A 26,089-nucleotide genomic window follows, 5' to 3' on the forward strand; every position below is an offset into this window, starting at 1 on the left:
CCACACTTTGGCCCTTTAGAGTTGATGGCCTCCAGCAGTGATCTATATGAAGAAGTACCAATGCCTCACCCAACAACCAGCCCCCAGTGCTACACCCTCAGTTAGTTGACCACGTTTCTTTGGACAACGCATTGCTAAGTTCAAGAAATCCAGACAGGTCACCATTGGGTTCATGCTGTCCAGGGTGCACAAGTCCTCCCCCAAGGGGCATACACTATTTATCTAAGCCCAGAGACTGTAGGCACAGCTTCAAAGGTACCTAGACTCAGGGCCCGAGAGTAATCACTGCTGGAGCTTAACTATCTAGAACTCTGCTCTGTTGGTTAACACTCCCATAATACTGATGCGGTTGAAGTAAGGACTGTGGGAGTGCTGCCCAGTTGGGGGTACTGTCTTTTGGATAATGTGTTAAACTGAGGCCCCATCTGGCCTCTTAGGTGGAGCGTATCAATTAAACAGAAGGTCAAATTAACAAATTATCAAAGTAATTTAAAGTAATAGCCCCTAAGGGGCACTGTAGCTAAAGAAGGAATTGAAAAGGATTTTACCAAATCAGATTAAAATGTTATTTCGGGGGCCAACGAGGAGCTCCGGCCCCCGTGGTGCCCACCAGTCGTGGAAGGCCTCAAACGTGCCAGTGGGCACCACGTGCTCCCTCGCCAAGGACACCCGGCCACAAATGTAGCTGTGGAAGAGGGGCAGACAGTCAGGCCAGATGACCCCCTCGACCGCCCCTCCCCAGTCTGGACCTGTTAAAGGCCAGCTTGGCCAGGCTCGGGAGCAGGCTTACAAGGAAGTCCTCCTCCCTGTCCACCACCACCCCACCACCAACCTCCCCCTGCCCCACCCCCGCACTGGGTGAGACCTCTTAGGTGGATGGGAGCGATCCCATTTCAAAGCTGATTGGAGAACTCTGACATGGCGTGAACAACGGTTTCAAAGCTGTAAGATCCTGCTCCCTGCTTTCCCTCCAGCTCAGTTTCTCCATCGTGGCCTGCTTGTTACAGAGCTCGCCAATGCTCAGTCCACAGCTGCCTGCTTAGTTACCATAGGAGTTTCTGTGGCCTTGTACTCAGTCAGGCTGGTTAATTAGTAACACCGAGGACAGAGAAGATGACCAAATCTGCATGCTAACAAATGAGCAAGGTGGCAAGAGTTGCTTCCTCCACAGTGGGAGCCCATCACTAGCTGGGGGCAGCCAGGGGTGTCCCAAGTGTGTTGCGCAGTTCGATAGGTCAAAAGTCGTTTGGTCTCAGCTCTTGTTTGGTGTTGCTTTGGAAGGCTGTGGGGTGGACAGATTTTTGGTCTCTCAGGGAATCAGGACATACAACAGAGCTGAACTCCCGTGGTGAGGTGAGAGTGACTGCCCTTGTCATCAAGGCAGCACTTGACCGAGTGTGGCATCAAGGAGTCCTAGCAAAACTGAAGTCAATGGGAATCAGGGGGAAAACTCTCCGCTGGTCGGAGTCATACCTAGCACAAAGGAAGATGGAGGATGTGGTTCTTGGAGGTCAGTAATCTCAGTCCCAGGACATCACTGCAGGAGTCCCTCAGGGTTGTGTCCTAGGCCCAACCATCTTCAGCTGCTTCATCAATGACCCTCCCTCCATCACAAGGTCAGAAGTGGGGGTTTTCGCTGATGATTGCACAATGTTCAACACCATTCATGACTCCTCAGTTACTGAAGCAGTCCATGTCCAAATGCAGCAAGACCTGGACAATATCCAGGCTTGGGCTGACAAGTGGCAAGTAAAATTTGTGCCACACAAGTGCCAGGCAATGACCATCTCCAACAAGAGAGAATCTAACCATCGCCCTTTGACATTCAGTGGCATTACCATCGCTGAGTTCCCCACTATCAACATCCTGGAGGTTACCATTGACCAGAAACTGAACTGGACTAGCCATAGAAATACTGTGGCTAAAGGAGCAGGTCAGAGGCTGGGAATCCTGCAGTGAGTAACTCACCTCCTGACTCCCCAAAGCCTGTCCACCATCAACAAGGCACAAGTCAGGAGTGCGATGGAATACTCCCCACTTGCCTGAATGAGTGCAGCTCCCACAAGACTCAAGAAGCTTGACACTATCCAGGACAAAGCAGCCCCGCTTGATTGGCGCCACATCCACAAACATTCACTCCGTCCACCGCCGACACACAGTGGCAGCAGTGTGTACCATCTACAAGGTGCACTGCAGCAACTCACCAAGACTTCTTAGGCAGCACCTTCCAAACCCACAACCAATACCATTTAGAAGGCCAAGGGCAGCAGGCACATGGGAACACCACCACCTGGAAGTTCCCCTCCAAGTCACTCACCATCCTGACTTGGAAATATATCGCCGTTCCTTCACTGTCGCTGGGTCAAAACCCTGGAACTCCCTCCCTAACAGCACTGTGGGTGTACCTATACCACATGGACTGCAGCGGTTCAAGAAGGCAGCTCACCACCACCTTCTCAAGGGGCAATTAGGGATGGGCAATAAATGCTGGCCCAGCCAGCAACGCCCACATCCCATGAATGGATAAAAAAAGAAATTAATAAAAAAAGAGCTGCCTCAGGGAGCTGAAGATCTCAAAAGCATTAAATATACTTTTAAAAATCAGGACAGAAATCTGCAAGAATCACAGTCACCTGAACATAGACATGATAAACCCCCTCCCACAGCACCTTCCCATGCAACCACAGAAGGTGCAACACCTGCCCCTTTACTTCCTCTCTCCTCACCGTCCAAGGGCCCAAACACTCCTTTCAAGTGAAGCAGCATTTCACTTGCACTTCCCTCAATTTAGTCTACTGCATTCGCTGCTCCCAATGCGGTTTCCTCTACATTGGAGAGACCAAACACAGACTGGGTGACCGCTTCGCGGAACACCTTCGGTCTGTCCGCAAGCATGACCCAAACCTCCCTGTCGCTTGCCATTTCAACACTCCACCCTGCTCTCATGCCCACATGTCCGTCCTTGGCTTGCTGCACTGTTCCAGTGAAGCTCAACGCAAACTGGAGGAACAGCACCTCATCTTCCGATTAGGCACTTTACAGCCTTCCGGACTGAATATTGAGTTCAAAAACTTCAGATCGTGAACTCTCTCCTCCATCCCCGCCCCCTTTCCGATCCCCCTTTTTCCAATAATTTATAATTGAAAAAATATATATTTTTCTTTTCCCACCTATTTTAAAATTTATTTCCATCTATTGTTTTATCTCCACCTTTTAGCCCATTTCGATCCCTTCCCCCCACCCCACCCCCACTAGGGCCATCTGCCACTAGCTTGTCCTGCTTGCTACCCTTAATGTCCCCATTAGCACATTCCTTAGATAATATCACCACCGTCAACACCCCTTTGTCCTTTTGTCTATGACATCTTTGGCAATCTCTTCTTTGCCTCCACCTATCACTGGCCCCCTATCGAGCTCCTCCTGTCCCACCCCCTTCTACCAGCTTATATTTCATCTCATTTCTCTATTTCCTTAGTTCTGATGAAGGGTCATATGGACTCGAAACGTTAACTGTGTTCCTCTCCGCAGATGCTGTCAGACCTGCTGAGTTTTTCCAGCTATTTTTATTTTTGTTTTTGTTTCTTTATTCCCCCCACCCACCTCCCCACTAACCCCCCAACCCTGCCCCTTAGTTAACCCTTTGCCCTGGGTATGTACCTGTATCAGCCGTGTTCGGGTTGAAGACAGTGTTGGTGTAAGTGACAAACTGGAGCTGACGGTTCAGGTTGTCCACTTGAGAGCTCGAGAGAGACAGGTGCATCTCCCCTTCACCTTTGACCTTGACCCCATCGACCTCTGCCGCCACATCGAAGGTTCCCAGAGTTGCTGTGAGGTTCACCTGTAAATTATAGGCTTCATTCTTTAAAAATCTCTCCCTTCCTTCCACACTTGGGGAATATACATTTTTCAGCCAGTCTGTATGTGAAGAACTTACTGATTCTTTTTGGTGATTTACTCGAATGAAAATGTCATGTAAAAATGGAAGAAAATAGTCAAAGTATTGAATGCTTGCACCAAGGATGCTTCATTTCATAGCTATCAACAAAAGATCAATGACATATGTGCTCCGTGAATGGTGCTGAAGTCTTTAAGGGTGAAGTGGAAACAGGCCTAGTGGTCTTAGTGGACTCAATGGTAAACATATCGAACCAATACATTTAACAAAACCAACAGGATGTTGGCCTGCAAGACTAAAGCAGTGGAATATAATATCAACTTATACTTATATAGCACATTTAACATATTGAAACATCCAAGGCACCTCAAAGGAGCGATTATAAAATAAAGTTTGACCCCGAGCCACATAAGGAGATATTAGGTCAGGTGGCCAAACGCTTGGTCAAAGAGGTCAGTTTTAAGGAGTGTCTTAAAGGAGGAAAGTGAGGTGGAGAGGCGGAGAGGGGTAGGGAGGGAATTCCAGAGCTTGGGGTCCAGGCAGCTGAAGGCACGGCCGCCAATGGTGGGAAGATTATGATTGGGGATGCACCAGAGGCCAGAATTAGAGTAATTCATGAGCAAACTGAACAGCGCTCAGGTCAGACTGCACATTGAATACTACCTCTGGTTCTGGTCAAACCACACCTTGAGCACTGTGTCCAGTTCTGTTTCAGTCTCACCTTGAACACTGTGTCCAGTTCTGTTTCAGACCCACCTTGAGCACTGTGTCCAGTTCTGTTTCAGTCTCACCTTGAACACTGTATCCAGTTCTGTTTCAATCCCACCTTGAGCACTGTGTCCAGTTCTGTTTCATTCCCACCTTGAGCACTGTGTCCAGTTCTGTTTCAGTCTCACCTTGAGCACTGTGTCCAGTTCTGTTTCAGTCCCACCTTGAGCACTGTGTCCAGTTCTGTTTCAATCCCACCTTGAGCACTGTGTCTGGTTCTGTTTCAGTCCCACCTTGAGCACTGTGTCTGGTTCTGTTTCAGTCCCACCTTTAACACTGTGTCCAGTTCTGTTTCAGTCCCACCTTGAGCACTGTGTCCAGTTCTGTTTCAGACCCACCTTGAGCACTGTGTCCAGTTCTGTTTCAGACCCACCTTGAGCACTGTGTCCAGTTCTGTTTCAGTCCCACCTTGAGCACTGTGTCCAGTTCTGTTTCAGTCCCACCTTGAGCACTGTGTCCAGTTCTGTTTCAATCCCACCTTGAGCACTGTGTCTGGTTCTGTTTCAGTCCCACCTTGAGCACTGTGTCTGGTTCTGTTTCAGTCCCACCTTTAACACTGTGTCCAGTTCTGTTTCAGTCCCACCTTGAGCACTGTGTCCAGTTCTGTTTCAGACCCACCTTGAGCACTGTGTCCAGTTCTGTTTCAGACCCACCTTGAGCACTGTGTCCAGTTCTGTTTCAGTCCCACCTTGAGCACTGTGTCCAGTTCTGTTTCAGACCCACCTTGAGCACTGTGTCCAGTTCTGTTTCAGTCCCACCTTGAGCACTGTGTCCAGTTCTGTTTCAGTCCCACCTTGAGCACTGTGTCCAGTTCTGTTTCGGTCCCACAAAGAACAAAGAAAAGTACAGAACAGGAACAGGCCCTTCGGCCCTCCAAGCCTGCGCCGATCATATTACCTGTCAACTAAAACATTTTGCACTTCCGGGGTCCGTATCCCTCTATTCCCATCCTATTCATGTATTTGTCAAGCTGCCTCTTAAACACCACTATCGTACCTGCTTCCACCACCTCTTCTGGCAGCGAGTTCCAGACACTCACTACCCTCTGCGTAAAAAACTTGCCCCGCACATCTCCTCTATAGTTTTCTCCTCTCACCTTAAATCTATGTCCCCTAGTAATTGACTCTTCCACCCTGGGAAAAAGCTTCTGACTACCTACTCTGTCCATGCCACTCATCATTTTGTAAACTTCTATCAAGTCGCCCCTCAATCTCCGTCGCTCTAGTGAGAACAATCCGAGTTTCTCCAACCTCTCCTCATAGCTAATAACCTCCAGACCAGGCAGCATCCTGGTAAACCTCCTCTGCACCCTCTCCAACGCCTCCATATCCTTCTGGTAATGTGCTGACCAGAATTGCACGCAATATTCCAAGTGTGGCCTAACCAAGGTTCTATACAGCTGCAGCATGACTTCCCAGCTTTTATACTCAATACCCCTGCCAATGAAGGCAAGCATGCCATATGCCTTCCTGACTACCTTATCCACCTGCGTTGCCACTTTCAGTGACCTGTGGACCTGTACACCCAGATCCCTCTGCCCGTCAATGCACTTAAGGGTTCTGCCATTTACTGTATAATTCCTGCCTGTATTAAACCTTCCAAAATGCATTACCTCGCATTTGTCCGGATTAAACTCCATCTGACATTTCTCCGCCCAAGTCTCCAACCGATCTATATCCCGTTGTATCCTTTGACAATCCTCTTCACTATCTGCAACTCCTCCAACCTTAGTGTCATCTGCAAACTTACTAAGTAGCCCAGTTACATTTTCCTCCAAATCATTTATGTATACTACAAACAGCAAAGGTCCCAGCACTGATCCCTGCGGAACACCACTAGTCACAGCTCTCCATTTAGAAAAGCACCCTTCCACTGCTACCCTCTGTCTTCTATGACCAAGCCAATTCTGTATCCATCTTGCCAGCTCACCTCTGATCCCGTGTGACTTTACCTTCTGTACCAGTCTGCCATGAGGGACCTTGTCAAAGGCCTTACTGAAATCCATGTAGATAACATCCACTGCCCTTCCATCGTCGATCATCTTTGTCACTTCCTCGAAAAACTCGATGAAGTTAGTGAGACACGACCTCCTCTTCACAAAACCATGCTGCCTCTCACTAATACGCCCATTTGCTTCCAAATGGTAGTAAATCCTGTCACGAATAATCTTCTCCAATAATTTCCCTACCACTTACGTAAGGCTCACCGGCCTGTAATTTCCTGGATTATCCCTGCTACCCTTCTTAAACAATGGAACGGCATTGGCCATTCTCCAGTCCTCTGGGACCTCACCCATAGCCAGTGGGGATACAAAGATTTCGGTCAAGGCCCCAGCCATCTCCTCCCTTGCCTCCTTCAGTACTCTGGGGTAGATCCCATCTGGCCCTGGGGACTTATCCACCTTAATATTCTTCAAGACGCCTAACACCTCCTCTTTTTTGATCTCAACATGATCCAGGCTATCTACACACTCTTCCCTAGACAAATCGACCGCTAAGTCCTTCTCTTTGGTGAATACTGGTGAGAAGCATTCATTTAGTATCTCTCCCATTTCTTCTGGCTCCACACACAGATTCCCACCTCTGTCCCTGAGTGGGCCTACCCTTTCCCTGGCTACCCTCTTGCTTTTTACATATGTATAAAAGGCCTTGGGATTTTCCTTAATCCTGGTTGCCAGTGACTTTTCATGACCCCTTTTAGCCCTCCTGACTCCTTGCTTAAGTTTCTTCCTACTTTCCTTGTATTCTCCACGGGCTTCATCTGTTCCCAGCCTTCTAGCCCTTACGAATGCTTCCCTTATCTTTTTGACTAATCTCACAATATCCTTCGTTATCCAAGGTTCCTGAAACTTGCTATGCTTATCCTTCATCCTAGCAGGAACATGCCGGTCCTGAATCTTATCAACTGACGTTTGAAAGCCCCCCCACATGTCAGTTGTTGATTTGCCCTCAAACATCCGCCTCCAGTCTAGATTCCTCAGTTCCTGCCTAATATTGTTATAATTAGCCTTCCCCCAATTAAGCACCTTAACCCGAGGACTCCTATTATCCTTATCCACCAGTACCTTGAAACTTACTGAATTATGGTCACTTTTCCCGAAATGCTCTCCTACTGAAACTTCGACCACCTGGCTGGGTTCATTCCCTAATACCAGGTCCAGTATTGCCCCTTCCCTAGTTGGACTATCTACATATTGTCTCAGGAAGCCCTCCTAGATGCACCTTACAAATTCTGCACCACCCAAACCCCTAGCACTAAGTGATTCCCAGTCAATATAGGGAAAGTTAAAATCACCCACCACAACAACCCTATTGCTTTTACATCTTTCCAAAATCTGCCTACATAACTGTTCCCCAATCTCCCGCTGGCAATTGGGAGGCCTATAGTAAACCCCCAACATTGTGACTGCACCCTTCCTATTCCGGAGCTCTACCCATATTGCCTCGCTGCATGAGCCCACCGAGGTGTCCTCCTGTCGTACAGATGTGATATTCCCCTTAACCAGCAGTGCAACTCCCCCACCTCTTCTACATCCCTCTCTATCCTGCCTGAAACATCTAAATCCTGGAACGTTTATCTGCCAATCCTGTCCATCCTTCAACCAAGTCTCTGTAATAGCAATAACATCATAGTCCCAAGTACTAATCCAAGCTCTAAGCTCATCTGCCTTGCCTGTTATACTTCTCGCATTGAAACAAATGCATTTCCATTTATTTCACCTGCTGACCTATTGCTCTGGTTCCCACCCCGCTGCCATACTAGTTTAAACCCTCCCGAGTGACACTATCAAACCTCACAGCCAGGATATTGGTGCCCCTCCAGTTTAGATGCAACCCGTCCTTCTTGTACAGGTCCCACCTGCCCCGGAAGAGATCCCACTGATCCAGATATCGGAAACCCTCCCTCCTACACCATCTGTCCAGCCACGTGCACTATCTTCCTATTTCTAGCCTCACTGGCACGTGGCACAGGGAGTAATCCTGAGATTACAACCCTAGAGGTCCTGTTTTTTAACTTTCTGCCTAACTCCCTGAACTCCCACTGCAGGACCTCGTCACTCTTCCTGTCTATGTCGTTAGTACCAATGTGTACCACGACCTCTGGCTGTTCTCCCTCCCCCTTCAGAATGTCCCGTACCTGATCAGAGACATCCTGGACCCTGGCACCAGGGAGGCAACATACAATCCTGGTGTCTCACGACCACAGAAGCGCCTATCTGAGCCCCTGACTATAGAGTCCCCTATGACAATTGCTCTTCTGTGCTTTGACCCCACCTGCTGAACAACAGAGACAGCCGTGGTGCCACTGCTTTGGCTACTGCTGTTGGTTTCCCCTGATAGGCCATCCCCCCAACAGTATCCAAAATGGTATACCTGTTAGAGAGGGGGACAGCCACGGGGGATTTCTGCACTGACTGCCTGCCCCTTCTAGCGGTCACCCATCTATCTGTCTGTACCTTGGGTGTGACCAGGTCTCCAAACTCCTGTCAATAACGCTTTCCGCCACCTGAATGCTCCTAAGTGCATCCAACTGCTACTCCAAGCGATGGACACCTTGAGCACTGTGTCCAGTTCTGTTTCAGTCCCACCTTGAACACTGCGTCCAGTTCTGTTTCAGTCCCACCTCGAGCACTGTCCAGTTCTGTTTCAATCCCACCTTGAGCACTGTGTCCAGTTCTGTTTCAGTCCCACCTTGAGCACTGTGTCCAGTTCTGTTTTAGTCCCACCTTGAGCACTGTGTCCAGTTCTGTTTCAATCCCACCTTGAGCACTGTGTCCAGTTCTGTTTCAGTCCCACCTTGAGCACTGTGTCCAGTTCTGTTTTAGTCCCACCTTGAGCACTGTGTCCAGTTCTGTTTCAGTCCCACCTTGAGCACTGTGTCCAGTTCTGTTTCAGTCCCACCTTGAGCACTGTGTCCAGTTCTGTTTCAGTCCCACCTTGAGCACTGTGTCCAGTTCTGTTTCAGACCCACCTTGAGCACTGTGTCCAGTTCTGTTTCAGTCCCACCTTGAACACTGTGTCCAGTTCTGTTTCAGTCCCACCTTGAGCACTGTGTCCAGTTCTGTTTCAGTCCCACCTTGAGCACTGTGTCCAGTTCTGTTTCAGACCCACCTTGAGCACTGTGTCCAGTTCTGTTTCAGACCCACCTTGAGCACTGTGTCCAGTTCTGTTTCAGTCCCACCTTGAGCACTGTGTCCAGTTCTGCTTCAGACCCACCTTGAGCACTGTGTCCAGTTCTGTTTCAGACCCACCTTGAGCACTGTGTCCAGTTCTGGTCAGATACTTTGAGCACTGTGTCCAGTTCTGTTTCAGTCCCACCTTGAGCACAGTGTCCAGTTCTGGTCAGATACTTTAAGCACTGTGTCCAGTTTTGTTTCAGTCCCACCTTGAGCACTGTGTCCAGTTCTGGTCAGATACTTTGAGCACTGTGTCCAGTTCTGGTCAGTTACTTTGAGCACTGTGCCACAGTATGAGTTATGAGAAGAGACTGGAGAAACTTCGGCTTTTCAGGCAGGATAGGAGGTGACTGAGAGGTGATCTTATTGAATCATAGAGGATAGTTAAGGGCACCAGCAAAGTTAAGCTGAAATAGTACTTTAACTTGAACAGTGGATGTAGAACAAGCGACCTTACTACAAACCAGGAAATTCTACTTCACACACAGAGTAAACAATGTTTGGAATAACCTTGTGAAACAAAACTCTGCAGTAATTTAAGAGACAATTAGCTGTAGGAATGGGCAGAATTTTGGATCTGCCTGAGTAGGTGAATCAGCCCTGTCAATATTTCCCATTATAAGTTCCAATGTTTGCATTTATAATAGAAACTGCCTCTGTAAACTTGTTAGACAGTTAAGTGCACGTCCTCCCCAGTGGCACTGCAGTGTAATAAGCTTATATAGGCATTTATAACTTTGAACATAGGGATTTGTAATAGAATTATCGAAATCAGGGCAGAATGCACAATTCCAAAACAGGGACTGCATTGGAGATGTTCCCCTGGTCCAATTATGTCTCTCTCCATCTAACCTCACTTTACCCCAAGACTTCACTTACTCTTGCCGTGTGCAATACCACAAAAGATTGTCCATTATTACACATTCTAATATATTGTCTATAAATAGCAAAACGACTACAGTGAGTTCTGCAAGCCACCAGCACAGTACCGCAATTGCTATGCGATGTTTCTAGGAAGTGTGTAAAGAGGAGGTTAGTCTGGCTAAGTCAGTAGCACTCTTGTCTTCACATCAGAGAGTTGGAGGTTCAGGTATTGCTCCAAGGCTTGTGTCACACTCCCTGTCACTCTCTCTGTCACACTGCCTGTCAAACTCCCTGTCACACTCCCTGTCACTCTCTCTGTCATACTCCCCCCACCTGTCAAACTCCCTGTCACTCTCTCTGTCATACTCCCTGCCTGTCCCATTCCCCATCACTCTCTGTGTCATACTCCCCACCCGGTCACATTCCCTGTCACACTCCCCGTCACTCTCTCTGTCATACTCCCCCAACCTGTCAAACTCCCTGTCACACTCCCTGTCACACTCCCCGTCACTCTCTCTGTCATACTCCCCCAACCTGTCAAACTCCCTGTCACACTCCCCGTCACTCTCTCTGTCATACTCCCCCCACCTGTCAAACTCCCTGTCACACTCCCTGTCACACTCCCTGCCTGTCCCATTCCCCGTCACTCTCTGTCATACTCTCCCCACCTGTCAAACTCCCTGTCACACTCCCTGTCACACTCCCTGCCTGTCCCATTCCCCGTCACTCTCTCTGTCATACTCCCCCCACCTGTCAAACTCCCTGTCAAACTCCCTGTCACACTCCCTGTCACACTCCCTGTCACACTCCCTGTCACACTCCCTGCCTGTCCCATTCCCCGTCACTCTCTCTGTCATACTCTCCCCACCTGTCAAACTCCCTGTCACACTCCCTGTCACACTCCCTGTCACACTCCCTGTCACACTCCCTGCCTGTCCCATTCCCCGTCACTCTCTCTGTCATACTCTCCCCACCTGTCAAACTCCCTGTCACACTCCCTGTCACACTCCCTGTCACACTCCCTGCCTGTCCCATTCCCCGTCACTCTCTCTGTCATACTCTCCCCACCTGTCAAACTCCCTGTCACACTCCCTGTCACACTCCCTGTCACACTCCCTGCCTGTCCCATTCCCCGTCACTCTCTCTGTCATACTCCCCCCACCTGTCAAACTCCCTGTCACACTCCCTGTCACACTCCCTGTCACACTCCCTGCCTGTCCCATTCCCCGTCACTCTCTCTGTCATACTCCCCCCACCTGTCAAACTCCCTGTCACACTCCCTGTCACACTCTCTGTCACACTCCCTGCCTGTCCCATTCCCCGTCACTCTCTCTGTCATACTCCCCCCACCTGTCAAACTCCCTGTCACACTCCCTGTCACACTCCCCCCACCTGTCAAACTCCCTGTCACACTCCCTGTCACACTCCCCCCACCTGTCAAACTCCCTGTCACACTCCCCGCCTGCTACGCACCCTGTCATGCTCCCTGCCTGGTCACACTCCCTGTCACACTCCCTACCTGTCCCATTCCCCGTCAGACACGTTCCCTGTCAGTCATACTTCCCGCCTGCCATGCCCTCCGCCTGCCACATACCCCATCTGTAAAACAACCTGCTTGTCACATTCCCTGCCCACCAGACACCCCCAGGCCAGACTCCTCCCTGCCAGACTCCTCTGCCGCCTGTTACACTCTCCACGTGGTCACACTCCCGCCTGCCACGCTCCCCGCCTGTCACATTCCCGCCTGTCACATTCCCACCTGTCACAATCCCCACCTGTCTCGCTCCCCGCCTGCCACAGTCCCTGCCTGTCACATTTGCTGCCTGTCACATTTGACGCCTGTCACTCATGCCTGTCACTCACATGCCGCCTGTCACTCATGCCACTTGTCACTCAAGCTACCTGTCACTCTCGCCGCCTGTCACACATGCTACCTGTCATTCTCGCCATCTGTCACTCTCCCCACCACACTCCCTGGACAATTTTCAATTTGCCGAGGCTGAAAAATTACTCTGATCAAAGTTTATTAAGGACAATGAAAATCGATGGTCATGGAGTTAACCATAACTCCATTGGATGATCAAAAGCATAGAACTGACTGATTAATTCCTTCTCCCTACCATCAACGGTCCCTTTAACATCTGGCTGTATATCAAGGACTGTTTTCTAAGTTATTGAAGCTGAATTGACGGTCAAAGTCTTACCTGAAAAAGATTCTGCGATTTAGCTTGCAGCTTTAAACCTATTTTTTAAAAAAAAACAGACAAGACAGATTAAAACAGGGCACAGAGCCTGGTTCAGTCAATACAAGTCCAGCAATTGGCACCATTGACAAATATAGGATTGCATGTGAAGAATAGCCACTGAGACGAATTAGTTTGCAGGTGGAACCATATCCCAGCAAGATTCAGCACTGTCATAAGAGGGGGCAATACTGGAAAATGAACAAATAAAGGATTTAACAACCCTCGAACATTTATGGGCAATCAAATCTCTTCCTGTAGCCAGTCAACCACAAACTACACCACCCAGCAGAACTTGTTATGCTTCTGGGTTGGCAGCGCAGATAATTTTCATGGGTTTAGCATCTCGGACCGCTCGTGCAGACAGGTCCTATTATTCCTGATGGACTGGAATGTGCCTCCCATGCAGGTGATTTACACCAGTCCCAGAGGTCGGACACAAAATAGCGGATGGGGAAATGCATTGGGTTTGGTGCACATGAACACTCAGGACGTCTTTTCCAAAGTACCACACAGGATTTATATTTAATGTTAGTTAAGTATTCAATTTAATTTGAGTGTGTTTTATTTGTTTGTTCCATGTAGTTCTCTCTGTTGCTTGTGGACGTTTCTTAATACTAGGTGAGGAAGACCGCACTTGGAGTGCTAGGCATAGTTCTAGTCTTCATATCATAAAAAGGATATAAAAACATTGGAGAAAAATGCAAAAAAGATTTACAAGGATGGTGTCAAAACTGAGAGGATATAATTACTGCTAGACCCTGCACAGGCTGAGGTACTTTCTCTTGAAAAGAATAGGCTGAGATGACATCATAGAGGTCTTCAAACTTACAAAGGGATTTGATCAGGTAGATGCAGAGAAGCTTTGTGGAGAAGTCCACATATATAAGATAGATATTCATAACTCCAGTGGGGCATTCAGGAGAAGCTTCTCTCCCCAGAGAGTGGGGAGAATGTGGAACTCGCTCCCACAGGGAGTGGTTGAGGTGAATAGTGTAGACGCATTTAAGGGGAGGCTAGATAAACCCATGAGGGAGAATGGATTGGAATAATTGATGGGATTGGATGAGGGGGTAGGGTGGGAGGAGGCTTGTGTAGAGCATAAACACCAAGGCCAACCAGTTGGGCCAAATGGCCTGTTCCTGTGCTGTAAGTTCTATGTAATTCTAGCTTGGTCTTGCTGAGGAAGAAGCATACACAGGAGTCTGTTGAGGGAAGTCAGACTGTGAAGAGTTGGGGGTAGGGTAGAAAATTGACTTCAAGGCTGGTTAGAAAGTGTGGAAGAAAGAGGAGTTCAGGGCAATCCCCCAGAGTGGCTAAAAATGGTCTCTATTCTGGAACCATTTCTGTTTACTGCGTATAATAGTGATTTGGAGGTAGTGCTGCAAGGGAAGGGTGTCCAAATGTACAAACAACGCTCAAATAGGAGACACAGGAAATCATTTTGAGGACTGAAGACAACTGCAAGAAATGACGGAACGGACAACAAGTGAGAGATGGAATACAGTGGCAGGGAAGGTGAGGGGGTAATAGCTGCATATTGAAAGGGGGAAAGCTGGGTGATGTGGAAGAGAGCAGAGAGATTCGCATTCACAAGAGATTAGAAACAGCACCTAAATTGGATAAAGTCATACAAAAGCTAATGGGATAATGGTTTTTGCCAAGAGATTGATGCAGGTTGAAGAGCTAAAGAGGGTTTTCTTAAGATGCAACATTGGTTTGGCACTCATTTCAAACAAGGCACCATCTTGTGATAAATGTTGAAGCTAGCGTTGGTAACAGCTACCCGGAGGACTCCGCTCTCAATAATGAGGCTCCATGGCATTTTTCTGGTGCTTCTTCTAATGACCTTTCCTAACAGCAACCAGCTGAACAGCAGTAAACAAGACATCGCTTAAAACTTTGAGTGCTACACAACCAGTGCATCACCTTGTACTTCACTAAGATCCGATCAACATTGATTCTGGAAATTTTCTAAGGGCTTCACCCAAAAAGAGTTAGTGCTGTGCCACATCATCATATAGGAACAAACAAACCACTCTGCAAAAATTACACCTCATCAGCGCTTGCACGCCACAACTGGGTGTGTTTGGTTAGCACTTCCAGGCATGTTCAAATGATGGTGGTCAGTAATTAGGAACAAAATTGCATCCTTAAACCAGACTTTCAAACAAGCATGTCTTATTAGCACAGCAGCCATTTGACATCTGCTTTCACCTCACCTAAAATAACCCCCCCATAGAATGTAAAAGGCAAGATGGAATGGTGAATCTTAGTAAGACAGTTGGAGCATTGTGTGCAGTTTTGGGCTGCTCCACATCATAGGGATGATTGTTGAGGCAATTGAGAGGATTCAGCACAGATTCACTAGGTTAGTATAAGGAAAATACACAGACAAATAAAGGCTTGAAAGACTGGGGCTGTTGAAATCAAAGCAGAGGAGGTTACTTGACGATTGATAGAAGAGCTTAAAATTAGGAAGGAATAGGTCGGGGCAACTAGAAACAGGCTGCTTTGATAGAAAATCAAACATAATTTGTTTTGTTTATTCTTTCATGGGATCTGAGCATCGCTGGCAAGGCCAGCATTGGTTGCCCATTCCGAAATGCCCTTTAGGACAGAGAGCAGAGCTCTTTTATTTCACTCAAAGCTGTGTGAGGCTGTGGATTGAAGGAGGGGCTGTGGATGGAATTTCCTTGGAGCTGCTCCTGAGCTTTACTGGAGGGCTGGAAGAAATCCCATTTGCCTGGCCCAGCAAGATTCCTGCTGTACTTCCGGTGAAGGTACACCAGTGGAGCAGGAGCCAAGGTGGAAATGAGCCTATTGGCAGGTGATTCAACAGTTGCTTTCAAAGGGGAATTGGGCAAATACTTGAAGGGGGAAAGATTTCTAGGGTTATGGGGAAAGAACAGGGGGAGTAAGACTAATTGGCTAGCTCATACAAAGACCCAGCACAGGTATGATGGGCCAAATGGCCTCCTGTGTTGTATCATTCTATGACTTAAGAATATGGTAGGTAGGTGGGTGAAGGAAAGGGGGGCTGTGAGTTATGGGATTAGGACAGGCACATGGCATTATGGTGAAATAGAATTGTTCACATGGGCTAGCTTATAACAGTCTCCTTACTGTGGTTTCAGATACTGGTTATATCATGTGGCCTCGCGTAGAATAAACAGTGATAGACTGTGAGAGCATGTCTGCTGCATTCAATGGGGTGAGAGCTATCTTGGCCTTGCAGTGCCGCACTGATCTGCACAGTCCTCCAGTGCAGTGACAACAGTGAGACACAAATGGACCACGAGAGGGACAATGGTGAAAGGGGACTTGGTTCAAAGCGCTTTCAATTCGGTAGGCAATGATAGAGGAGAGCTTTGCAGTTCCACAAGGGCATATGAGTCCATGAGAAATGTAATGTTTCTGTTGTGTACAAGAGAAACACCGACATGGGTTGGCTTCTGCTGTTTATAATGTCTGTGTAAATATATTTGAGCCCTTTGTTAATATGATTCCAGATGCCAGATGCGACCTCAACTTCAGAAGGCGGTGGAATAAATAGTGCACTAGAATTATAGAGTGCAGCTCCTTAAAACAGCGATCTCTTCAGCCCCACTCCCCTCCTCATTTCTCCATCACGTTAAATGTCCGGGAGACCTCCCTCTAGGCAGTACGACTGGCACATCTGGATGGCTTGCTGCCTGCCACAGGCAGGCATCTACCCCTCCTGTTTTCCAAATTATCCAGGAAAGTGGGGGGGTCTTCCTGTGAAAAATCCCCAGCCCTCTGGAGAAATGCTTCCCTGTCATGGTGCGCTGTGGGCACAGTCGGCAATTGACTGCTCACGGTGTTGTAGGGTGTTGGATACCGTTTGGTAGGTTTTAATGAAGTCTTTGTAGTCTTAAATAGGTTAACTGTTTGTATTTATTAACTCTAAGAACTATGTACATATACACTGTAAAGAGATCAAGTTAGGAGCTGTCTCCGTGCTTGCTTTTACACACGGCTCTGTCCAACACTAGACTGACCCATTAGGTGTGGGTCATTTGCTCTCTTACATCACCGTGTGGGCGGTACTGTGTTCAGTCCCACATTAACCCTATATATGCCAGACCCTTATACTACACCTCCCCCGAATCTTTATCCAATGCATTTCAAGTTATTCTAGTTTACCCCTTGTATTTACATCACTATTACTGCCCCATCTCCCCCCCCCCGCCCCCTTTCAAATCCTGGATTCATAGGTTCAGGTGGTCTGGAAGCTTTATAACCCTTCATACCTCATTCGCATTACTGTCGGAGGAATGTAGCCTGTCTCGTTGCAGGTAAACTCTGTTGATTTGGAGGTCGTTCTGCCATCTGGGTATCTTTTCACCCTCTTTTTCCATTCCTTGGTATTGAACCGCTCTCTGTCAATTCGGTTGCTGTGGTGATAGGTGGTTGTTGCTCCATCCCATTTCTTGTGGGCGGATGACCCAGTCTTCGTCTCCATGTCATTTTTCCTCTTCTTCCTTCATCATGTGGGTCATTGTGATGTCCTCTTGTGATGGAAGATGGCCTATCCTGTTACGAGGATGTGTTTTTTTTAATAAGCTCACCTTTGCATTTGGCTGTGTGTTGCCCTGTCAGCAATGGACTGCTGCTGCTTGGTTCCAGCATTGTCTGCGGTACTGTCTTGCTGGCCGGGAGTTGCAGTGTTTGCCCTCTGGTCACAGTGTTGACCTCATCAACAGTCATCAGAGCCGGAGGTTGAGACTCTTCTGGTTGTTGGTCACTCCCGGTCTACTCTCCACTGGAAGCATCATGGCAACCATCTGTATGGTTGGCTGGTCTGACCAATGAGGCCTTTCCAGCACCTGCAACCAAAATGGACAAACCTGCTCTGCAAAGAGAGCCAGTTCAGAGCTGAAGTCCCAGTTAGGATACTCTTTCTTGTTTGAGCTCTGGGGAACTTGCAGTGCTGTTTAATTTATGAAACAAAAACAGAAAATGCTGGAAAAACTCAGCAGGTCTGGCAGCATCTGTGGAGAGAGAAGCAGAGTTAATGTTTCGAGTCCGTATGACTCTTCTTCAGAGCTGAAGAGAAGTGGAAATGTGATGAAATTTACACTGTTTAAGGGGGGGTGGGGCAGGGGGAGTTGGATAGAAGACCAGCGATAGGTGGGGACAAAGGAGAGATTGACAAAGCGGTCATGAACTAAAGGACAAAGGGAGTGTTAATGGTAGTGGTTAGTGCTAAAGGAGGTGCTGATAGTGGCATAAAGGTAAGAAAGCAGAATGTGATAACAGCAGAACAAGGGTAAGCACTCTGTGAAAGAACCCCACCACCAAACACATCTTCCCCTCACCCCCTGTCAGCATTCCGTAGGGACCGTTACCTCTGGGACACCCTGGTCCACTCCTCCATCACCCCCAATGCCTCACCCCCTTCCCGCAGCACCTTGTCATGCAATCGCAGAAGATGCAACACCTTCCCCTTTACCTCCTCCCTCCTCACCGTCCAAGGGCCCAAACACTCCTTTCAAGTGAAGCAGCATTTCACTTGCACCTCCTTTGATTTAGTCTACCGCATTCGCTGCTCCCAATACGGTTTCCTCTACATTGGAGAGACCAAACGCAGACTGGGTGACCGCTTTGCAGAGCACCTTCAGTCTGTCTGCAAGTATCACCCAGACCCCCCTGACGCTTACCATTTCAACACTCCACCCTGCTCTCATGCCCACATGTCCGTCCTTGGCTTGCTGCAATGTTCCAGTGAAGCTCAACGCAAACTGCAGGAACAGCACCTCATCTTCCGACTAGGCACTTTACAGCCTTCCGGACTGAATATTGAGTTCAACAACTTTAGATCATGAGCTCTGTCCTCTATCTACACCCCCTTTTTAAATCCCTTTTGTCAACATGCAGTTTCATTTTTTATCCAATTATTTTTATTTATTTTTATTCTTATTTATTCATTATTTTATCCCCTTTTTAATCCTCTTATTTCCCCCCCCTTTTATCCCTTTTACTATCTTTTTGTCCCCACCGCAGTCTCCTCCCCCCACCCCACCCCCACCCAGGCCATCTATTACTTGTTCCCTCTTGTCCTTTTCAGAGTGTTTACTCTTGTTCTGCTATTATCACATTCTGCTTTCTTACCTTTATGCCACTACCAGCACCTCCTTTAGCCCTTACCACTACCATTAACACTCCCTTTGTCCTTTTGTCTATGATATCTTTGTCAATCTCTCCTTTACCCCCACCTATCGCTGGCCTTCTATCCAGTTTCACCTGCCCCACCCCCCCTTAAACAGTATAAATTTCATCGCATTTCCACTTCTCTTCAGCTCTGAAGAAGAGTCATACAGACTCGAAACATCAACTCTGTTTCTCCCTCCACAGATGATGCCAGACCTGCTGAGTTTTTACAGAATTTTCTGGGGTTTTTTTTCAGATTTCCAGCAAATGCAGTATTTTGCTTTTATAATATACGACAGTGGTTGTCTTGACATCTTCCACCATTTTGAGGAAATTCAGGGCTACACAGAAGTCTCTGCTCAAGAGAGAAAGAGACTAGCTACGGATGACATACATCAGCTCGAAGATTTGTTTGCCGTGGTTCTAGATTCTAACCTATGACTTGGAGTCCGATTCCTCCGGGCCCATAGAGCGGTGGGTCTGTTGTTCGAAACCAGAGATCTCCCGGCCATGGTTCTTTGTCTGATAGGAGCGTAACACTGGCTCCTGCGCCCAATTTAAAGTTTGTGAGATGGCTGTTAACCGAAATGTCTGCACTCCAATCCAAAATTCTTGGGCCTTTGACCTCAGCCAAGAAGCATGGCTGTGCCTTCTCTCGGGGTGCTGTCTCGACTGGGTGAATCGTTTTTGGGTCTTCTGTGTGTTTAGGCGTTTTAGCCTTGCACAATTTACCGAAGTGTTGTATTCAGTTACATTGAAAGCATTGGGCTGAAGTTGCAGGACATTGATCTCGCCTGTGGGGGCGCTTTGCTCCACAGTCCTGGCATGGTCACTCTAGTGGTTGGTTAGGGTATTGCTTCCCTTGGCCTGGAGTGTCCCAGTTTCTGTGCTGTTTCACTAACTGGGCAGTGGGGTTTCCTTTGTACCATGGTTTACTTTCTCCTCTTAAAATGGACCTATGCTGCACACGGGGTTCAGACTGCCTATCGATCTGGATAGCTCTCTCAAGTGTTAGATCTTCCTTCTCTTGCTGCATGTCTGAGAATGCACCATCTGCTACTCCTACAACTATTCTATCCCTGGTAAGTTCAGATTTTTGGTCTCTGTATTCACAGCCTTCAGCCATTCTGTACAGCTCATCAATGAATGAGTCGACAGGTTCTCCTGGCTGCTGGACACATATATTCAATTTAGCCCTTTTGAGTATTTTATTGCTTCTTAGGTTAAAATAAACATCAACTTATTTTAGTACTTCTTCAAATTTAGCAGATGGTTCACTGATTCCTTGTCTAGCAATAACGCCATCCGCTATTGGACCTACCGAATAAAGCAGAGTGTTAACCTGTTCAGCTTCTGTCTTTTTTTCCAGGCCTGAGGCAATCATGTAGCTCAGGAATCCTTTTTCTCCAAAGCCCCCAGTTATGTGATTGATCTGGGCGTTGGATAAGCCCAAATTGATCTGGAAGAGCGGATTTCTGATCCATGGTTTAAATAAAAATTCAAGTGTGTCGGTTTGGCTTTAAGAAGCTGCTGAAATTCAAGATGGCGCCACCATTCGTTTGAAGACAAAGGGGTTTACCCACGCTTGCTGGTTTTGGCGGGCTCCCGCTCGCACTCAGCCTTGAAAACATTTTAAACAAGTTAGCTGCTTGGATCGACTAGCTGCAGACTTCTACGTTTCATTGTTATGCTTTAGGGTCACAAAAGCGCGGACCCCGGACTTTTCTGGTCTTTAAAGCTGATTCTTTAGTCATGATTCTTCCGAATGAATGAATGAATTATTATTTTCCTTTTCAGAGCAAACTCAGATGGCATGATCAGCTGCCTTTACAGGAATCTGGTTTTTCTGACCGATGGATTTTTTAAATGGAAGTTTCTGACCGCTGAACGATTTAAAAGTTTCTCAGGACTTGCGGTATCCTGAAATTTAAACGTTTTAGCTCACCCCTGCTAGGTCTGAAGACTCTGCGCTCTGGGAATTTCCAAGAGATCCTATGGAGTCTCCTGCTGCAGTGAGGAATTTTAAATTTACACCTTCAGATTCCAAGCCTTTCTTTGGAGCTTTTCCCTGGTGATTTTCATTTGTGCATCTGCTTTTCAAGTTTTCTTCGGGTCAGAGTGCTGCTTCAAAATTTTCTTTAGCCTTGCAGGATATTAGTTTTTTTCTGCATTTTTTTGATAGGCTTTGGGTTTTCTGTTCACTGTCGCCATGTTGTAGGGTGTTGGACACCGTTCAGTAGGTCTGGATGAAGTCTTTGTAGTCTTAAGCAAGTTAACTGAATGTATTTATTAACTACAAGAGCTATGTACATGTAGACAGTAAAGGGTTCAAGTTAGGAGCTATCTCCGTGCTTGCTTGTACACACAGCTCTGTCCAACACTAGACTGACCCCTTGGTGTGGGTCATGTGTTCTCTTACATCACTGTGTGGGCAGTACTGTACTCAGTCCCACGTTAACCCTACATCACAGAATCACAGAATCACATAGTGCAGAAGAGGCCCTTCGGCCCATCGAGTCTGCGCCGTCTGACCCTTCCCATGCACATTTTCAAAGGCATTTCAGGTACGGGTGAGAGTTGCCTCCTTGCATGAAACGCTGTGCCCAGCTGCTAGAATGAAGGCTGAAGTCTTTACTGAGGCTGCAGCACCTTCTACACTGAATTTTCTTGGCTGAAGTTGCTCACCGTGCTTTGAGAACGCAGTTACACCAGAACTCTCACAACTTCATATGTAAAGGAGTTTACCCAGGAATCTCGCATGCGACTCCTTCTGCTGGTTGTTATGACCAGGCGAGGAGAATGGCTCCCCTCTTTTCCCTCTCCTGGTTTGACTGCCACAGCTTTTTTGTTTGAAAAATATACTTCCTGATTCAGTGAGTACTTAAATGTTTATAAATAGTCATTTGGTAGTACAGAACTTGGGTATTGGTGAAGAAAGAGACATGGTATCAAAGTTTAAACAAAAATCCCTGGAAAAACTCAGCAGGTCTGGCAGCATCTGCGGAGAGGAACACAGTTAACATTTCGAGTCCGAATGACCCTTCAACAGAACTAAGTAAAAATAGAAGAGAGGTGAAATATAAACTGGTTTAAGGGGGGGGTGGGACAAGTAGAGCTGGATAGAGGGCCAGTGATAGGTGGAGATCTCTATACAGCTCTACTTGTCCCACCTCCCACTTAAACCAGCTTATATTTCACCTCTCTTCTATTTGTACTTAGTTCTGTTGAAGGGTCATTCGGACTCGAAACGTTAACTGTGTTCCTCTCCGCAGATGCTGCCAGACCTGCTGAGTTTTTCCAGGTATTTTAGTTTTTGTTTTGGATTTCCAGCATCCGCAGTTTTTTGCTTTTATCTATGGTATCAAAGCTTAACCAATCGGCACTCTCTTCTCATGCAGTATAAATTATTGTTTCCCCCATTACAGTTGGTCATTTCTTGCGAAATATCCTTATGAGTGCAAGAGGCAAAGCTTTAATAGCATGTCTCTTTTCTCCACAATACTTAACTGTTTACATGCTGTGATCATAAAAGAACCAATAGGACAGGTTTTCTTGAGTTTAACAAAGAAAGGGGTTAGCTTAATTATACGTAAACCAATCTAAGTAAATTAATAAGATATGCACCGACTTTTACATACACACATTCGAAAGTTCACACAGATTGCAGAGTGGAGAAGGATAGGTTGGCCATATAGAGTCTATAGAAAATGTAAAAGAGCATACAGTGTGCAGTTTGGTGACTCAGTTGGCTTCAGGCTGAATTCAATGGTCTCGATGCTTCCAATTTATAGATGTAGACGACTGAGTTGATTGTTCTTTGGGAGACAGTAGTGTTGGGTTGAATCCTTTTCAGAAATCTCTGTCTGCAGCAGGACATCCCTGGACGATTACAGTCAGCAAACAGGGCTCAAAGATTACAGGTGGGTTGGGAAAATAAAAGGCAGGAGGGACCTGACTCAGGTCTTCTCCCTAAGCTACTTGCTCTCAGTTCTGCTGAAAAGACATGTGCTAAAAACATACAAAGGGTTGGCTTGTCATGTGATCTTACTTCTTAAAAAAACGATATTCCCCAATGTGTATTTCAAAGATGACTTGATTAGCTCATGGCTGGAATCTAACCATTGTCCAAGCGATTAGTCTTGATGACCCGTCTCCAACAGTTGAATACCTCAGGTGATTGCCGTAGATGCCTTGAATATGAGGCAGGAGATAGAGGCCTTCACATTCCCCTGAAGTCATTGTTTTTGATGGGTTGTTTGGACAGGCTGACTCCACTCCAGTTAATTGGAATGTATAACGTATAGGAATGCAAATTGGGGTTAGCCATCTTGGGCTGTGAGATCAAGTCACTTTTAGTCTCTGGATTTTAAAAAAGTTTTTTTTTAAGTTCAATTCAGGTTTCCAGCCAATGGATTTAAAAAAATATCAGCATTTGGCATAAAGCACATATTCATGACATGATGAATGGATAACTTTCCAGCATATTAATGCACAGAGAACATTGAGGAAATTCAGAGCCTACATGTTAAATTCAGAGTCTATGGGCAGAAATTTTCACTCGGTGGGCACGCGCCTGACCCGCTCCAGCATGAAATGATGCGTGTTAACATCGGCCGAGCGTGCCAACGTCGACTTGCAGTCGTGCGATATTTCGGTCAGCGGGCACGTGCCAAAGCTGACAATGTGCCCGCCGACAATTAAAAGGCCTGTAAAGGCCATTAAGTAACCAATTCAATCAAAATTTTCGCCTGTCCGTCCAACCTTGCGGTTGGCGGGTGGGCGAAAAGGCCAAGCGGCCTTTGCAATTTTTGGGAAACCTCATCCACGGGCGGGATGAGGTTTCCAACAGCGAATTAACCGAAAATAAAAACTTTAATTCTTCATTATTTACATGCCCCTGCTTATGAGGGGACATGTTTCATAACATTTTTATTATTATTACTTTTTTATATCTTTTCATCTCCCCGAGGCACCTCCATGAAGCACTCACTCGCGCACAGGCAGCCTGAATCGGCCCACCAGTGTGAAATTGCAGTGCGGTGCCAATCGTAGGAGGCAGTTGGCCTCCTGAGCACCCCCGCCAAGAGCAAAATTCTTCCCTATATGTTAAAAACAGGACCTTCTCTCTCAGGTGGATGCAAAAGAGCTACAGTACAACTGGAACAAGAGCAGGGGAGTTCTCTCTGGTCCCCTGGACAATATTTAATCCATCAAACAACATCACTAAAAACAGATTATCTGATTATTAAAAACATTAACTGTCTGTGGAATCTTGCTGTGCACAAATTGCCTGCTGCATTTGCCTACATGACAACAGTGACTGCACTTCAGAAAATACCTCATTAGTTATGAGTGTGACAAAAGTACAATAATTTTAATAATATTTTTTGAGTTTATTGTGAAGCATGTTTATGGGTGTGAGTATAGATGGTTCTGTCTGTGTAACTTAATTACATTTGGAGTCAGGTAGACTGCAAGCTTGAAATCATCAAAAGAAGCTAGGTGTAGAAAGGTGCTTTAGATGTTAATGAGTAAACATGGATGCTGGCTTAGCATGTAAGGTGTGAAGGGAATTTGCATTTTTAGATAAATTAAGGGATTGTTGGATTTCAAAGGGATGTTAGTCTGTTTACAATTAACCAGATAAGCAAGGCTAAGGAGTGGGTTTATTTTTCCCAAAGGTTACTAACAATATTGACAACATGAAAGTTTTTATATTATAAGGAAGATACAGTTTCAAAGACATGTTGAACTATAGAATTTACATATTAAATAGAGAGAGAGAACCACATATAAAAGAGAATGAAAGGCTATGTGAGGAAAGAGCCACATAAGATCTAACATGTGTAGAACAGCCTTGAAGAAGCCTCCAGCCATTTGTGCATAAGTCTGTTATGTAAAGTAACTGAAGTTGTGGAAAAGCCATTTGGAATTCCACTGTCAAGTGGGTATTGTGTTAATTTTCTATTTTTTTTAATCTAAAATCTATTTTGGACTGTTGCCTTAAAGGGGTTGCACAACTGGGAGTCAGGCCAATTAGGAACTTTAGGATTTGTTATAGTAGTGAGTAATTGTAGTCCTTTGTATGTGTTTGAAATCTTTTATTTTGGTAATAAAAATTCTAATTAAATTTTTTAATCTATCAAGATCTTGGTGGACTCATTACTTCTGAATTCAGTGCACATATCTTCTCATAATAAATACAGATTGCGAAACCATTGTTATAGAATTGCCAAGTTTCCCTTGTGGATTTTGTCCACCTGGCACACATCAGCTGTCACATCATAACAGTGAAGCACTTTAATACAACCAGAGGGAAGGATAATGTGCTTTCTAAATGCAGTACAAGAGAAGACAAGTCTGTCACCTTTCTTTACTGCTCTTGCTTCCCTCTTTGCCCACAACTAGATTTATTAAAACATTAGACAGAACGAAAAATAGGGCCCCGGCAGACAGGGGAGACAAATCTGTTTAATCACACCGGGAGCAGGAAGCCCATTGGCATATTGACTACGATTTCTGATAATTCCCTTTGATCGTTATAAATGATTTGAACCTTGGAATATGAAGTAAAATTTCAAAATTTGCCAAGGGTGTGAGGGTCCTTGAGAGGGTGCAGAGGAGATTTACCAGAATGGTTCCAGGGATGGGGGATGTTAGCTACAAGGTTAGGCTGGAGAAGCTGGGATTGTTTTCCTTGGAACAGAGGAGATTGAGGGGAGATTTGATAGAGGTGTACAAGATTATGACAGGTTTAGATATTGATAGGATAGATAAAGAAAAGCGGATTCCATTAGGTACATGAACAGGGACACAGATTTAAGATTTTGAGCAAGAGATACAGGGGGGAATGTGAGGAAGAATTTCTTTTTACACAGCGAGTGGTAGTGACCTGGAACTTGCTGCCTGTGAGGGGAGTGGAAGCAGAGACGATGAATGATTTCAGAAGGAAATTGGATGGGCACTTGA

The 26,089-nt window shown here is 46.5% G+C and overlaps 1 protein-coding gene across 2 annotated transcripts in view; it reads right to left on the reverse strand.

The window, feature by feature from the left end:
- The window catches only part of LOC144672740 (beta-1,4 N-acetylgalactosaminyltransferase 1-like), an 88,308-nt gene that overhangs the window by 32,620 nt on the left and 29,599 nt on the right, over positions 1-26,089 (reverse strand). For both annotated transcript variants that reach the window (XM_078534706.1, XM_078534705.1), the window contains exons 5-6: positions 12,908-12,945; positions 3,658-3,838 (exon numbers count right to left, since the gene is read on the reverse strand). In XM_078534706.1, the coding sequence (XP_078390832.1) occupies positions 3,658-3,838; positions 12,908-12,945 (219 nt within the window). The remainder of the gene's footprint in view (positions 1-3,657; positions 3,839-12,907; positions 12,946-26,089) is intronic.

Source organism: Cetorhinus maximus, chromosome X (genome assembly GCF_964194155.1).
Source record: "Cetorhinus maximus chromosome X, sCetMax3.hap1.1, whole genome shotgun sequence".
Taxonomy (NCBI): domain Eukaryota; kingdom Metazoa; phylum Chordata; class Chondrichthyes; order Lamniformes; family Cetorhinidae; genus Cetorhinus; species Cetorhinus maximus.